This window comes from Protopterus annectens, chromosome 13.part0 (genome assembly GCF_019279795.1).
Source record: "Protopterus annectens isolate FY-2018-M chromosome 13.part0, PAN1.0, whole genome shotgun sequence".
NCBI classification, from domain to species: Eukaryota; Metazoa; Chordata; order Ceratodontiformes; family Protopteridae; genus Protopterus; species Protopterus annectens.
The window spans coordinates 501,971,603-501,987,459 of NC_056747.1; the positions used below are offsets into that span (position 1 = coordinate 501,971,603).

The 15,857-nt window shown below is 40.7% G+C and overlaps 1 protein-coding gene across 1 annotated transcript in view; it reads right to left on the reverse strand.

Annotated features, from left to right (window-relative positions):
• Window positions 1-15,857, reverse strand: part of LOC122787923 (dynein beta chain, flagellar outer arm-like) — a 5,188,001-nt gene that overhangs the window by 2,904,151 nt on the left and 2,267,993 nt on the right. The window contains exon 52 of the mRNA XM_044054850.1: window positions 4,005-4,113. Coding sequence (XP_043910785.1) covers window positions 4,005-4,113 — 109 coding nt within the window. The remainder of the gene's footprint in view (window positions 1-4,004; window positions 4,114-15,857) is intronic.

Genomic DNA, 15,857 nt, shown 5'->3' on the forward strand with positions numbered 1-15,857 from the left:
TTACTGTCTGCTGTACATCCTCAGTAAACAGGTACCTAAAAGGAATTAATCATCCAAACAATCAACTGAAGATGATTGTTGTCAAACACCCCTTTTCTTCAGTGAGTGCATCTAGTCTGTGAGGAAATTATGGTAATTGCCCTGACCATTCCAAAAGAAAGGAAAACAATGATTGCCTGGACTAGAAGGTAGTCACCACAACTATTCTGTGGATTCCTTCTGAATCTTCAGAAGTATCTTGGATATTAGTGGAAAGGGTGGAAAGCATACAGGAACATTCCTGTCCAAAGAAAAGAAAAGGCATCTGTCTTGCAGGAATTCTTGCACACAGTCCTGTAGCAGAATCTTGTCAGTTGATTGTTCAAAGAGGAGGCAAAGATGCCTGCTTGAGGAACTCCCCACAGATGGAGCAAATCTTGAAAAACCCACCGATCTAGTCTCCATTTGTGAGTATCTGCCCTGGTCCTGTTCAGCTTGTTTGCCAAGCAATTCTGCTCTTATGGAATGTAGGATGCCTGAAGAGTGACATCGAGCTGTGACAATATATCCCAAGCTGACATGGCTAGTCTTCAAATGGAGTATGACCTGGTTTCCCCTTGCTTCTTGATGTACCACATGACTGTGGTATTATGTGAAATAACTTGAAGAGGTCCCAGGGATTCATGATTGTCCATTGAGTTGAGTGCCTTAATCACGGCAAGCATCTTCTTAATATACATGCGCTTGCATCTCTCCTTGGTGACCTACACTCCATGCACTTTTATCCCCCCTGAAACTGCTCCTCAAGCAAAGTCCAAAGCATCTGGGGTGACTAACTGCTTTGAAGCAGCAAGAGATAAAGGGAGAAATGGATCCAAGGATATGTGTTGTCTCCAACAAAAGATGTCTTTTCTGACAAACCCCAGCACTGGGATATGAAAAGATAAAGGATGCCGATGTTGGCACCATAGAGATTTCAGATACCACTGTATCTTCTTTACGTGGAGTCTCATCAGGGGTATCATGAAAAATCATAGATTTCATGGGACCAAAAATTCTGAGGTATTCCCTCACAGTGACTCAAGTTATGGAAGAAAAGTTCTTTGAACTGAGGTGTCTAGTTCACCCCACAGGAACACAATCTTGAGGGAGGGAGTAAAGAAAGACTTTTGAATGTTTTCTTGGAATCCCAGGTTGTATAAGAGATCTCTCACCCAAGACAGAGAGATTTCTGTCAATTTGAAAAAGACTCCGCAAAAATAAGGGAGTCATGTAAATATGGAAAAATGTGGATTCTCTGTAGCCTGCATGAGCTATAACTGGAACTAGACACTTTGTGAGCATTCCTAGTACAGTAGATAGTCTAAAGTGCAAGGCAGAGAACTACTAATGTGATCCAGATACAGAGAACCTTAGTCTGGATGAACAGGAATGTGATGAAGAACAGATGGAAACAAATAGTCTGATCTGGGGAAAGAGGAATGAGTCCATCTATCTGTAAACAATCTGTGCCAAAGAGAAGAGAATGGAGAATCACACCTTCTTAGGTTCATAGGTGTTTACTAGGCTAATGACCACAAGGGCCTTTTTAAGCCTATCCATGCATCCCAAATCTCTGACAAGGTATGGTACCCTTGATAAGTGTAAGCATGGGCCTGGGAGATGAACCATTTACAGATTACCTGTTTGCATTAGAGACACAGGTGCCAACTGCCAACCCAGGGATGAATTTCCGGTTTCCTATCCAATTGTCCAAGTTGCACTTGAATTGGGTTTGGGTTAGAGAGGAACTCTGCTTCACATGGATGGGGAGCCTGTTCTATAGAAGGGGTAGTCTCTGGGATACATACCTATCTCTCCAGCAGGTCCTATTTATATCATAGGCAAGGTTTAAGACTTTAAAACGGTAATTCTGGTACTGTTTGTTTTGTGGATATGCAGGAGGTCCATCAGAGTGGGGTCTGACAATGTCCTGTATGCTAGGTATAGATCTCGCCTCAAAAGCCTGTAGGAGATGGAATACAGGGATTGGGCCTTGAGTCAGCCTGCACAGAACATATTACTTGCATCCTGTATTCTTTTAGTAAGGAACCTCTGTGGACATTTCAGTTGTTGGATATGCCTGGTTAGGTGCATATCAAATGGGGCATTGTACTCAATGATAGGTCTGATGAATGCTAAATACAGTGGAACAATGACTTCCTTAGACTTAGATGTCATACCTTTGTTTATAAGCTGTGAGAATTATGATTTGATCTTAAACTATAATCAACCTGTTCGTATACATGACATGGATTTCACCTTGACAGTAAAGTGAAGCTTACAAAGTGAATCCTGACATACAAGTCACAAACACATAGTTGGTTGGCTGTGATGGCTGAAATTTGACCATAATTATTTGCAGTATATGGAGCATTAGCTGCTATGATGTATTGCTTATTACATAAAAAAGTGTAAGAGTATGTTTTACAGCTTTGAAAATTATAAAACACTTAGCACTGTTACAATGACAATAACAAGGAAGTTAAGTGTACCACTGAGTGAATAACAACTTTTAAGCTGTTCAACACTTCAGTTTATCTTTGTAACAGTACAATGTGTTTTGCAACATTTAAATGCTGTTAGCATTTCCCAGTGCTGCTAGTCGGTAGATACAGTATAGGTTCTTGCATGAAAAAACTTGTTATACACCTCATTGAAATCAGAGATATTTATAATAAAGTAATCTCTCTCAGATTTGGAGTGCAGTCAGTATGCTGCATGTATTACAGGGTTGCTATGCACTCCTGTGATGTCACTAAAGTGTTTAACAAGGTTATCTTTTTGCCAGCTTCCCAGGGTAATTGCTACTCATCATGCATTACTAAAGGATTACTATTCCACAGTTACAAGTTAATAAAAAATAAGAAAGTACTGTCTATCTTGTTAATGTTGTTATCAGTAACTATGGGGAAATAATTCATGGTTAGAATATTTATGAGATTTTGTGCAGACATTAAGTTTTTATTATTTGACCATCACTTGAGGGCAGGTTTGAAAATCCAGGTTAAAATGTAACATCTCATCTTTAATTTATACAATAGCTGAGGAACATTATTTTTGCTATACTATTATACAAAGAAAAAATCATCTTGTAAATTAATAAATGATTCCATAGGTTTTGTGGAACTATGAAACCTGGACATTTTTTAAGTGAGAGAAACTTAGCAAAACTCACTATTCACTTTAAAACTTCAAATAGTCTACTGTATTTGCTTGACCACAAACTGCGCAAGTACTACTAAATTCACTGTCAATTGCTCAAGTCAAGAAATATGACTGGCGGTAAATATTTAAAAAGTAGGGGGTTGTTTGCTAAGGGAAGAACCCCACTGTACAATCACACCCCTGAACTATAAATATGCTCTTTCTTAGGTTGCACAGCCGCAGAGAAAGTATATTTACAGACTGTGTATTTGAGTTTCTGTTACTTGAATACATAGAAGAGTGTTCAGCTGTGAGCAAATGAGCAGTAAGCAGCTGAACCTTCAGTAAATAAAAGAAAATGGTTCAAATAATACTCACTAGTGCAAGAATGGTAAACAGGCTGATGAAGATTCAAGAAAGTACTGCTAGCGCATACATGGAAAAACATCTAGGTGCATGTTTAGGATTACTCTAAGTAATGACAGACTGGCCTGTCCATGTGGGAAGAACATTCTGCAATGCTATTTAGGAAAAACTCCTCTACCTTAAATAATCCACATTATGGAATCCTGAAGAAAACAGCAGTGGGCATCATCAAAAGTTAACTTGTGAAACAAGCCAAATACAACATAAAATGTAATAAACTCATTCTACTATAAAATTCTCAATATTATCTCTTATTACCTTTCACTTCTGATCAATGTCCATTCATGATGTTCCTATTTCAAATTAATTAAGGGCGAAGTAATGTATAATATACACGTCCCCTTAACACCCTACCCAGTATAAATGATGAGAACATATAAGTGTTTTGGAAAAATGTTATTATAGGCACTTACCTCCCCATCTAAGTGCAAAATCTTTAGAGTATCAGCTGTCTGTTCATAAGCAGAAGCCTGTAAGCAATAAGGCCTCAAAAGTTTTGGGATCAGTCCATCAACCCAAGCACTAGAACAAAATAAATATTTAATGTACATGGTCAGTTGTGATGCTAAAACAAAAGAATTAGATTCCTTAGAATTTCCATTTTTGGTTAGTCTAATATTTCTAGAGGTATCCATTATACAGCAGTCTCTATAACAACTGTAGTGAAGTCTGCCTTAACTCATTCCCGCCAGTACAGCTCTTATGAGTGTGTACCTTTAACTCCTAGTGGGTGAGGCTTGAGCCTTTAAAAAAGGAAGATATCACCTTATAGTTCTAAGAAATACTTATTGACAGAGGTCAAATATCAGTACAATTGTGCTTACCATCATCTATACTTCATGATGAAATATTCTGATACCTTGTACATAGCATGGTTTTGGAATTATTAATGCAAATATGAACAAGTAATATTTGACGCCTAGAGGAGCAGTAGGAGGTAACTGCAGATGCACCTGGAGGAGCGCTTGACTATGAAACAAAGTGAAATGGCAAAGAAGGTCAAGTTGTGAATCAGCAGTATTCAACTTGCTCATTACATGTTTAATAAATTAACTCATTTCAGTGTTTGCACTGAAGGGAACAGTAAGTAAAATAACCTGTTACTCATTTTTCTAAAGATGTATTATTACCATAAAAAAGAAACAGTATTACCAGGTAAGTTTCTTTGCTGCATAAGTTCTTAAACAATATCTATCCTGACACCATGGCATGGATGAATAGTGTGCTGACTGTGTCCTGGGAGAAAGGGGTTCAGTCAGTGTCCCAATCACTGCAGAAGCCAAACAGAGAGGGAGAGAACTAAATGGGGCTTGGTCTACTCATCTCCTGGGGGGGGTATGCACTCATGATGAAAACAAGCACATACCCCAAATGTCTAAACCTGTGGTTCCTCTCATACTGAGCAGGATTACTATCACAACAACACATCATCAGTAGGGTAAAACTAAACTGTCTCATGATGGCCTAAACCCAGCTCAATTTCCCTATTAGTGGGTGGACAATCCAACTCATGGCGAATTCTGCTTCACAGTGCTAGGAAGAGCCAACACTGAAGGATCAAAAAGTGATGTCGCTATGAACGTTTGGCTGCCACAAGCCAGTTATCCCTATGGTAACTTTTCTGCCATCTCCTGCTTAAAACTCAAAAAGCCAGAAGGATCGTGAGGTACCACTTTCTTGATCTGTATTCATATTGAAAATCACGATCAAGTGAGCTATTACCCTTCTGCTCCACGGGAGGTGTCTGTCCTCCTTGAGCTCGCCTTAGGGTACCTGCATTACTCTTTGACAGGTGTACCACACCAGTCAAACTCCCCACCTGACACTATCCCTGGAGTGGGTCACACCTGGACACCTGGGCATTTGGTGCCAGAAGCGAGTGCCCAGGTGAGGCTCACCCCCCCCCCCACCTCACTGGGTAACTATAAAAATGATAAGAGCACTGGTATTTCACTGGCAGCTGAGGACTCCCACTTTTTCTACACCTCTCATGTCTCTTCATAGTGCCAGACTATAGTCAAGCTCAAGAGGGTCTTCTTTCCTTGCTGATTCTGCCAGCCCCTTCCCTTGTTTTTTTTTTTTAATTTCTCCAAGTCTTTTGGGTTTCTAATACCCCATTCCTAAGTCAAAGTACAATTAGAGTTCATTAAATTAATCGTTTCAATCTTTGTTGTCAGCCAAAAGTGCTATTCGCAGTACCTGCAATGTGCCCAGTAATGACTTCTTCTGCAATTCATATAGGGTTATGTGTATTGACAGAATATCTAAATATGACTGTAGATTCTTTTTTATGGCTCATTGCTCCTACTAATATTGGAACTGTCTGGGTATCTTTCTTCCACATGGCTCTTGTTTCTGCCTGCAGATCCTGATATTTTATGACTTTGAGTCTCTTTGTACACAAGATAGTGCAGTCACTGGGTGTGGAGATTTTAATGATCAATGCTACTTTTTTCTTCTTTTCATGGAGCACTACATCCGGTTTTCTAGCATCTATCTTTTGATCCCATGTGATGTAAACCTCATCATTTTCTATGTTTTGTGGCTCATGTTTCCAGTGTTTTTCAGCCACTTCAGTACTATAATGTTTGCAAAATCCCCAGTGCAACAGTCTTGACACATTATTATGCCTTTCATTATACAGTCCTGCCATTAGTATGTCACAACCAGTAACGAGGTCTGTAACTGTTTCCAATTCAGAATCCAATTTGGATTCTGCCAAACGTATTCCACCGGCTGTGTAATTGCTTACATGGAGGCCAAGGAAACCTTCTCACATGTTTTAAGGTGAGACCACACTATAGTGGGGAAAAGGGCAAAGTTCACCATGGTTGCCAAGGGGTTAGTTTCCCAGAGTAAAACTGCAGTGATCCGGGAGTTTGATAAACTAAGTTTTCGGTGAAGTCATCTCGTACTTCTGATTTCTGGGTAAGTGAAAATTCAATAATACGAAGTAGATCTAACTATGCATACATTTCATTTATCTACCTTCTGTGCTCAGCAACATTTCAGAACCTATAGGTTTCTCTGTATGCATGGACCTGAGTGAATGCTCTCAGTATGCCTAGGGTTTGGTGTTTTGAGACTGTAGCAGTGGCATGGCTGGTAGCCCTTCTAGTTTCACAGTTTGGGTGGACACAACATGACTAGCTGGATGATCTCTGAAAATGAACTGCAGCACAGCCCAGATAACAGCAGACAGCATTTGTATATACTACACCTGTCTCTGAACTGTATTAACACTGTTATTAATCCCAATTTGCTCATTTACATATGTTTAAGGACTGTAAGCAGACTTGATACACATTGGGATCTCATATGTAGGCAGACCTTGTACTCTACTATATCTAATGTGCTTGCAGCAGAAGCCTGTGTGAGGAATACCACATCTGAACCATATATGACAAAAAAGTCAGAGACGAAGGTGACTTTGTTAAATGCCAGAAGTCAAACAATCATCATCATCATCATCATCTTTCGGCTGTTCCTGTTAGGGGTCGCCACAGTGGATCATCTGTTTCCATTTCTTCCTGTCCTCTGCGTCTTGCTCTGTCACACCAAACACCTGCATGTCCTCTCTCACCACATCCATAAACCTTATCTTAGGCCTTCCTCTTTTCCTGTTACCTGGTAGCTTCATTCTTAGCATCTTTTTCCCAATATACTCAGCACCCCTCCTCAGCACATGTCCAAACCAACGTAATCTTGCCTTCTCTGGCTTTGTCTCCAAACCTTCCAACCTGGGCTGACCCTCTAATATATTATTCCTAATCCTGTCGACCCTCTTCACACCCAGTGGAAATCTTAACATCTTTAACTCTGCCACATCCAGCTCTAACTCCTGCATTTTTGTCAGTGCCAATGTCTCCAACCCATATAACATAGCTGGTCTCACTACTCTCTTGTAGACCTTCCCCCTTTCACTCTTACTGGTACTCATCTGTCACAAATCACTCCTGACACTCTTCTCCACCCACTCCATCCTGCCTGTACTCTCTTCTTCACCTCTCTTCCACACTCACCATTACTCTGAACTATTGATCCCAAGTATTTAAACTCATCCACATTCGCCATCTCTACTCCTTGCATCCTCACCATTCCTCTATCCTCCCTCTCATTCACACACATATATTCTGTATTAGTCCTGCTGACCTTCATTCCTCTTCTCTCTAGAACATATGTCCATCTCTCCAGGGTCTCGTCCACCTGTTCCCTACTCCAACTACAGATCACAATGTCATCTGCAAACATCATAGTCCACAGGGACTCCTGTCTGATCTCGTCTGTCAACCTGTCCATCACCATTGCAAATAAGAAAGGGCTCAGAGCTGATCCTTGATGTAATCCCACCTCCATCTTAAATGCATCCGTCACTCGCACCGCAAACCTCACCCCTGTCACACTACCCTTGTACATATCCTGTACCACTCTTACATGCTTCTCTGACACTCCCGACTTCCTCATATAATACCACAACTCCTCTCTAGGCACCCTGTCATATGCTTTCTCTAAGTCCACAAAGACGCAATGCAACTCCTTCTGACCTTCTCTGTACTTCTCCATCAACACTCTCAGAGCAAACATCTCATCTGTAGTGCTCTTTCCTGGCATGAAACCACACTGCTGATCACTAATCATCACGTCCCTTCTTAACCTAGCTTCCACTTCTCTTTCCCATAACTTCATGCTGTGACTGATCAATTTAATCCCTCTGTAGTTACTACAGCTCTGCACGTCACCCTTATTCTTAAAAATTGGTACCAAAACACTTTTTCTCCACTCCTCAGGCATCCTCTCACTTTCCAAAATTTCATTAACAATCTGGTTAAAAACTCCACTGCCATTTCACCTAAACACCTCCATGCTTCCATAGATATGTCATCTGGACCAACAGCCTTTCCATTTTTCATCCTCTTCATAGCTATCCTTACTTCCTCCTTGCTAATCCATTGCACTTCATGATTCACTATCCCCACATCATACAAACTTCTCTCCTTCTCATTCTCTTCATTCAACAACCCCTCAAAGTACTCCTTCCATTTGCTCAACACACTCTCCTTGCTTGTAAGTATGTTTCCCTCATTATCCTTTAACACCTTTACCTTTTGCACATCTTTCCTAGCTCGGTCCCTCTGTCTAGCCAATCGGTACAGGTCCTTTTCTCCCTCCTTAGTGTCCAACCTTTCATACAACTCTTCATATGCCTTATCCTTAGCCTTCGCCACCTCTCTCTATGCCATGCACCTCAACTCCTTATACTCATGTCTACTTTCTTCATCTCTCTGACAATCCCACTTTTTCTTTGCCAACCTCTTTCTCTGCATACTCTCCTGTACTTCCTCATTCCACCACATGTCTCTTTGTCATCCTTCCTCTCTCCAGATGTCATACGAAGCACCTTTCTAGCCATCTCCCTTACTAGTTCTGCTGTAGTTACCCAGCTATTTGGTAACTCTTCACTGCCACCCAGTGCCTGTCTTAACTCATCCCTGAACTCCATCTCACAATTACCCTTTTTCAATTGCCATCATTTGATCGTTGGTGCTACCCTCACACTCCTCTTCATCTTCTTGATCACCAACGTCATCTTAAAAACCACCATCCTATGCTGTCTAACTACCCTTTCCCTGGTCACCACTTTACAGTCTCCAATCTCCTTCAAACTGGCCCTTCTACATAAGATATAATTCACCTATGTGCATCTTCCTCCACTCTTGTATGTCACCCTATGCTCCTCCCTCTTGTTAAAATACATATTCACCACAGCCATGTCCATCCTTTTTGCAAAATCCACTACCATCTGACCTTCTGCATTCCTTTGTTTAACACCATACCTACCCATCACTTCCTCATCCCCTCTGTTCCCTTCACCAACATGCCCGTTGAAATCTGCTCCAATCACCACTCTCTCACCCTTGGGTACAGTCATCATGACTTCATCCAACTCATTCCAAAATATTTCTTTCATCGCACACCCAACTTGTGGAGCATATGTACTAACAACATTCATCACTACACCATCAATTTCCAGCTTCATAAACATCACTCCATCCGACACTCTTTTCACCTCCAAAACACTCTTAGCATACTGTTCCTTCAGGATAACTCCTATGCATTTCTCCACCCATCCTCACCATGATAAAACAATTTGAACCCACCTCTGATACACCTAGCCTTACTCCCCTTCCATCTGGTCTCTTGCACACACACAACAGTAGCCCAATTTCCACCAGCACCCTGTTGGCTAACAGTACTGGTGGTGGTTATTGTTAACCCGGGCCTCGACGGATCTGGTATGTAAATATTTTCTGGTGTCTGCATGAATACTTTGGCCAAGTTTTACGCCAAATGCCCTTTCTGATGCAACCTTCCCCATTTATCCGGGCTTGGGACCGGCACAAAGAAATGCACTGGCTTGTGCATCCCCAGTGACTGGGTTGCCAGAAGTCAAACAATAAAATGGTTATGTAGATAATTTCAGTCTGCTAGAAGGATGTAGACATATGTGCTTTTACACAGTCTCAAAGGTAACACTCAAATCTGCTCTGAACTGGTGGTCAAGAATACCACATACACAAAAGCCATAGATATAGCCAACCTGCTGGCAGACAGGTTCAGTGAAAAATTTACCCCCTGTCTCCCCCTTCAGTAAAGCAGTACATTCACAGCACCTGCCCCCCTCCCATCATCACCAGGCAGCAGGTCTTTAATGCCCTCTCAAAGGCAAAAAATAGAGTCTCCATGGGACCTGACAACATTCCTGGCTGTGCCCTACATGAACTCAGGCATGAGCTCTCATCTCCATGAAGCACCCTATTCAACCAAAGCCTGAGCACCACCTTCATTCCAGCTGAGTGGAGGACAGCCACTGTTATCCCTCTACACAAAGGATGAGCGTCCACTGACCCAGGTATTTTATAGGCCCATCAGCCTAACTAGCCTCATCTGCAAGGCCATGGAATGCATTATCATGGACCTTTTATAAACAAGGACTTTGGCAACCTCCAAACGCTTGACCCCACACAGTTTGGTTTTGTCAAAGGGAGATCAGGCCTGTTAAATCAGTCGTAAGGGACTTAGGCACCCAGGTTGATAGCAACCTGACTTTTGACCACCACGGCGCCTCCACTGTATGGAAGGCGTTCTACAAGGCCCACCTCATAAGTAAGGGTATTTTATCCAGGAACAAGGAGGTCATAACATTACATGCGGCAGCTGCAGAGACCACAGAGGTTCCTGGTCAATAAAATCCAGGGTCTCAAACACCTATCCTATACAGATAGGCTAAAAGCCCTGTCCCTCTACTCAGTCTCATACAGACTGCTCGGAGGTGACCTGTGTCTGGCATACAAGGCCACCTCAGACCCAGCCTTGATAGAGTTGCTGCATATTCGTAAGTCAAACTCCACTTGTGCAACCCGCATGCAAGGCTTCAACCTGGTCTGTGACACTAACAGAACTTGTTAGCAGATAGAGTTGTGTCCCAAAGACTTTCCCATCTGTGGAATAGACTCCCTCTCCAAGTCAAACAGAGTATGTCACTAGTCCTCTTTAAGAGGAACCTGAACGATTGGATGGGAAACATAAAACACACCCCCTGGGATCCCACCTGTGTCCCTGGTGGACAGGGGTGCTGACTTTGTGGGGACATGGGTGAAATTCTTGCCTAGGCTTATAAGAGGCTCCAGACCAATAGCCTAGTATCATGCTATGAACTATGAACCTATGAATATTGGTTTAAGGATCCAAAATAATGTCACAAGGTCCACACAGTCCCTCTCTTCATTATTGCAGATCTGATGGGATAGGCAGTAAAAGCCAGAAATCAAGAAAATAACTTATGAATAAAAATTGCTAGCATAATAGTAAATAAATATCAGTGATACTGAATATAATATTACAGGAATACACACCATACAATCTGGAACCCCTGACTAAACTCCCAATACATTAGAAATAGTGATACTTCTGTCCTTATGAGAGAGGTTAACTGCACAACTAGTGGGCTAACTATTCAATATCAAATGAATATTCCTAACTATTAATTAACTGCATTAATCACAACCATGGAACAAATACTGCAAAACCCAAAAGGGACCGTAATATCTTAAAATATCATATTCACATATCTAGGAACTTTTCTGCTCGCTGCACATGGTTATGCCATCTGTAATTAACAAAGGTCGTGCAACCATCATCTTTAATCTAAAGGTAAAATCAAACTAAGCCATAAGAAAACATCTTTCTGAGATTTTAGTAATAAAAATTAAAGGTCTGACAAACAAACTATTCAGAAAGACTTAAGGAATTCTCATTATATCTTGTTTCTTATAAGTTACTCACAAATTGACTTTTTCTTGGCTTACAATGCAAAGTCTCAGCTGGTTGCATATGAAAATCTATGTCTGGAGCAGATCACTGGGAGAGCTAGCACCAGATCTTTATTAAAAATAAAAAAAACATGATAGATATGTGCAGTTCTCCAAACTAGTGATGTCTCAACTCAAAGCTGAGGGTTAGAGAAAATTTTTCTTCTCAAAGTTGAGAACCAAAAAAAAAAGTGACATGCTAGTGTTACACTGCCACACGCTCAGTGCTTAAGTGCTTCAGAGATAAATGGGAATGCAGTACTGACATGCATTCACATGGCACCTGGGTCAGCTTCTACCTTATGAATCTCACCCAAATACCAGGCATTCTTCACTTATAAAGATTATCTATGAAACCACCACAACACTGAATCTCTGAAACTCTAACAACCAACAGGTCCTTAACATTATTTAGACTGCCCTTCATTTAAGTGGAGGTCTCACGAACTGACAACATTTAAACAGGTAGACCTCCTAAACAAGCCCCTCTGCTGTCAGTGAGAAGAAAACCCATTGAGAAGCCTCCTTAGTTTCCTGTCTGTTATTTCATTGCAGGTCATGGTAGGGAGGAGTTATGATGAGAAATCAAAACATAGCTAAGAAGAAAAAACAAGAAGTGCTACTACTATTACAGTGCTTCAGTAAATAAAGGGGTACAAGCAAGACCTCCTACCTGAGATGCTCTTGAAAATTTTGAGTTATGTTGTTTCTGTTTAGCAACCTATCTTCTCAGAGGCAACATTAGTCAGCAAGCCCAAAATATTTATTTGGAATGATTCCCTAACAGTTATGCAAGGAAGAGAGGTGTCTTCACATCTAGAGGCCATTCAGTAATATTCTACCTTCTCTGAAGTTATCCTAGCAGAAGTTCTTTAGCATTCATTTAAATTGCTTAATTGGCAGAAGTGGAAGAAAGGATAATTGATTCATACCAACAAACTACAAGGGACAGCCTTACCAAAGCAAATTTTGCTCTAGCACTGAAGGAGATTATGTTAGGTACAGATAATTTAGATTCTCTGGACTGAAATGACTCTGAAGCATGAAGGCAAGACTGCTGTACCCTTCCCCAGCAGAACTGGGACAAAAGGTACCAGAACAAGGCATCTTCAATGTAATGCAAATGGAACGGAATGAGACAGCCACACAGACAACCAGTGTGGTAATGGGTTTACACCTTATTTGCTCTGAGAAAAATAAATAGCAAATTGCTTAACTTAACATTCGTGAATGGCAAAAGATAGACTGTCTAGGAGCCTCTTTAGTGCTAGAAAGAGAAGAGAGTCTCTTTGTACTAGTTTTCACAGACAAAATAAACTGAAAAACTGAAGTTTCTGATTCAGACCAGACTCCAATACCACTCGGGGGGGGGTCTCTAGAAATAGAGGGATAGATGATTAGCCTTGCCAGAAAAAACATCAGTAAACATCAAAAATGGATGATTATAATACCTGTATCTCAAAAATCAAGAAGGCTAAAGTGACACTCTCTAGAAACATGAGCCTCCATCACAGAAATTTCAATTCAGTATGAACCAAACATTCACAGGACATAAAAGTTAAATATTTCAAAACAAGACAAGGACAGTTAAGGTTATGTATGAAAACTACCCTTATAAGAAATGAAGCCATAAGCAACTGACTGTGGACATTACAAATCAAACAGTACAGATAAAATTCCAACAAGGAAAGTAAGTAGCCCAGCATTGTAGACATCATGCATAATAAATTAGTAAGATCACTTGAAGACCACATCAAACAATAAGAAGGCATGGTAAATATCTTCCTGGCTGCTGCTAACATCTCTGCAACTACTTATGCATGCCAAACCTTACCATGGAGATTTACTTTATAGCCAAGAATGCAGCCTCTAAGATACAAGGTTATGGTTGGGTAGTATGTTCTAGCTGTGCAAAAAAACATTTTGCACAGTCATGAGTATTAAAGGCATCATCATGGTCAGTTAATAAGTTAAGGAACCCCTGGTCTGACTTGGCCACAGACACGAATGTGAATCATTTTGGACCATCCTGTTAAACCCTAAAGAGAACCCAACTGATAAAAGGGAACAAGGTGAAGGATATATGAATCTCTGTCTCTAGTTCAGTGAGAGGGAAACAGCATCTCATTGGACAACCCCAAGACTCCGGCAGAGTAAACAAAACCTTGGTATCCTTACATTGCTTGCCCTGATGAAGAGCTCAGAGTTAGACTTGCCTCATGCTTTGAAGCTCAACTCTAACATGCAGTCAAGGAGATGCCATTCATATGTCTTAGATCTGAACTTCCTCAGAATGACACTGAAGGAGTTTGATTGTCAGTAAGTTGATGAGCTACCAGGAACAAACTGTGCCCATTTGCCCTTTACCAGAGGGCACTGATTCAGTGATTTCAGGATATAGTACTGAAACTGCTTTATTATCCTTCTTTAATACTATCTAGCAAGGCAAAAACAGTGGCCTTCCTACTACTGCTATATTACTGGACTTCTCTGAGGCCTTTTTTTACTGGATCCTATACTAACCTTCCTCAAAGGCTAGCCAAACAAGTCTTAGCAGTGACAACTTAACATGGTTCAAAATTTACTTATCCAACCAATCCCATGTAGAGAAATGGTCCAAACATCAGAGAAACATCAATACTGGTATCCCACATGGAACCATACTACCTCCAGGTCTCTTCTGTTTCTTTATAAATGACATGCATACCAAACTCTCCAAAGGCTCAGTAATTCATTACACAAATGACTCCACTCTTACCTGCTCAAGCAAGTCACTGACCCAGCTATAGCTTATAACCTAATGAACATTTCAAAGCTTAGAACAATTCCTTAAAAAATTGTCCCTCTTCTTCAACCCCAAATAAAATGAACTGCTCAAGTTTAGGTCTGGAGAAATAACCATTACTTCAACGCGACACACTGATCAAACATCTACTTGGAGTTATTACTGATCAAAACCTACACTTTGGCAAACACAATGACTATGTCATCTCATTGATCCATAAACAGGTATGGTCTACAAATCTAAATCTTCTCCAGATGAAATTGCTCAGCTAAACACAGCTCATACACAGCACCTTACCTATCTAGCTTTACTCGCCATCTATCTTTACCAACATATCTAAAATTCAACTACAGAGACCGCAGCAAACATATAATAAAATAACCAAATGTGCTGGAAACGTGCCCAAAAATGCATCACTGTAAAGCTCTATGATTAAAATGGCTAGAACTACAGCACACGCATGTATAACTAACTACAACCCACTAGCAAAATACTACAGAAACCTAATATGTATTCATCTATCTCAACATGTGTAGAGAAATATGCTTAAGTTAGAAATCTCAGATCACAAACTCACAACCTCTTAAAAGTAACTAAAGCTAAATAACTGTCATGGTGACAGTATAAATGAGAGAGAAGTAAAAATAGTGGAACAGGACAGCTTCAAGTATCTAAGATTGGTGATTCAGCAAAAGGGAATTCTGAATGATGTGGTCAAAGCTAGAATCAGAGGGTCTGCAGCCAACTGGCACATCAAGCTAATAGTAGCGTGTGACAGAAGAATGTCAAAGAAACTGAAAAGTAAGGTGTACAGAAACCTGGACAATGAAGGTAGATCAGATGAGGAACTACAAGTGATGGAGATTCAGTGGGATAGGTGGTAGAATGCACACTGTGGGACAAATGAAGAAATGAGGACAACAGAGCAGAAGAATAAGTAGCTCCAGTTGCAGAGAAGGTCAAAGAGAACAAATTATTATGGTTTGGGAGCATGTGCAAAAAAGCAGAAGGCAATATCATGGGGAAGATTCAGGACAGACAAAAAGAAGACAGAAGAAAATAACGGCATTCAGCAAAGAGATGGATGGACTATGTGAAAGAACACCTGTGAC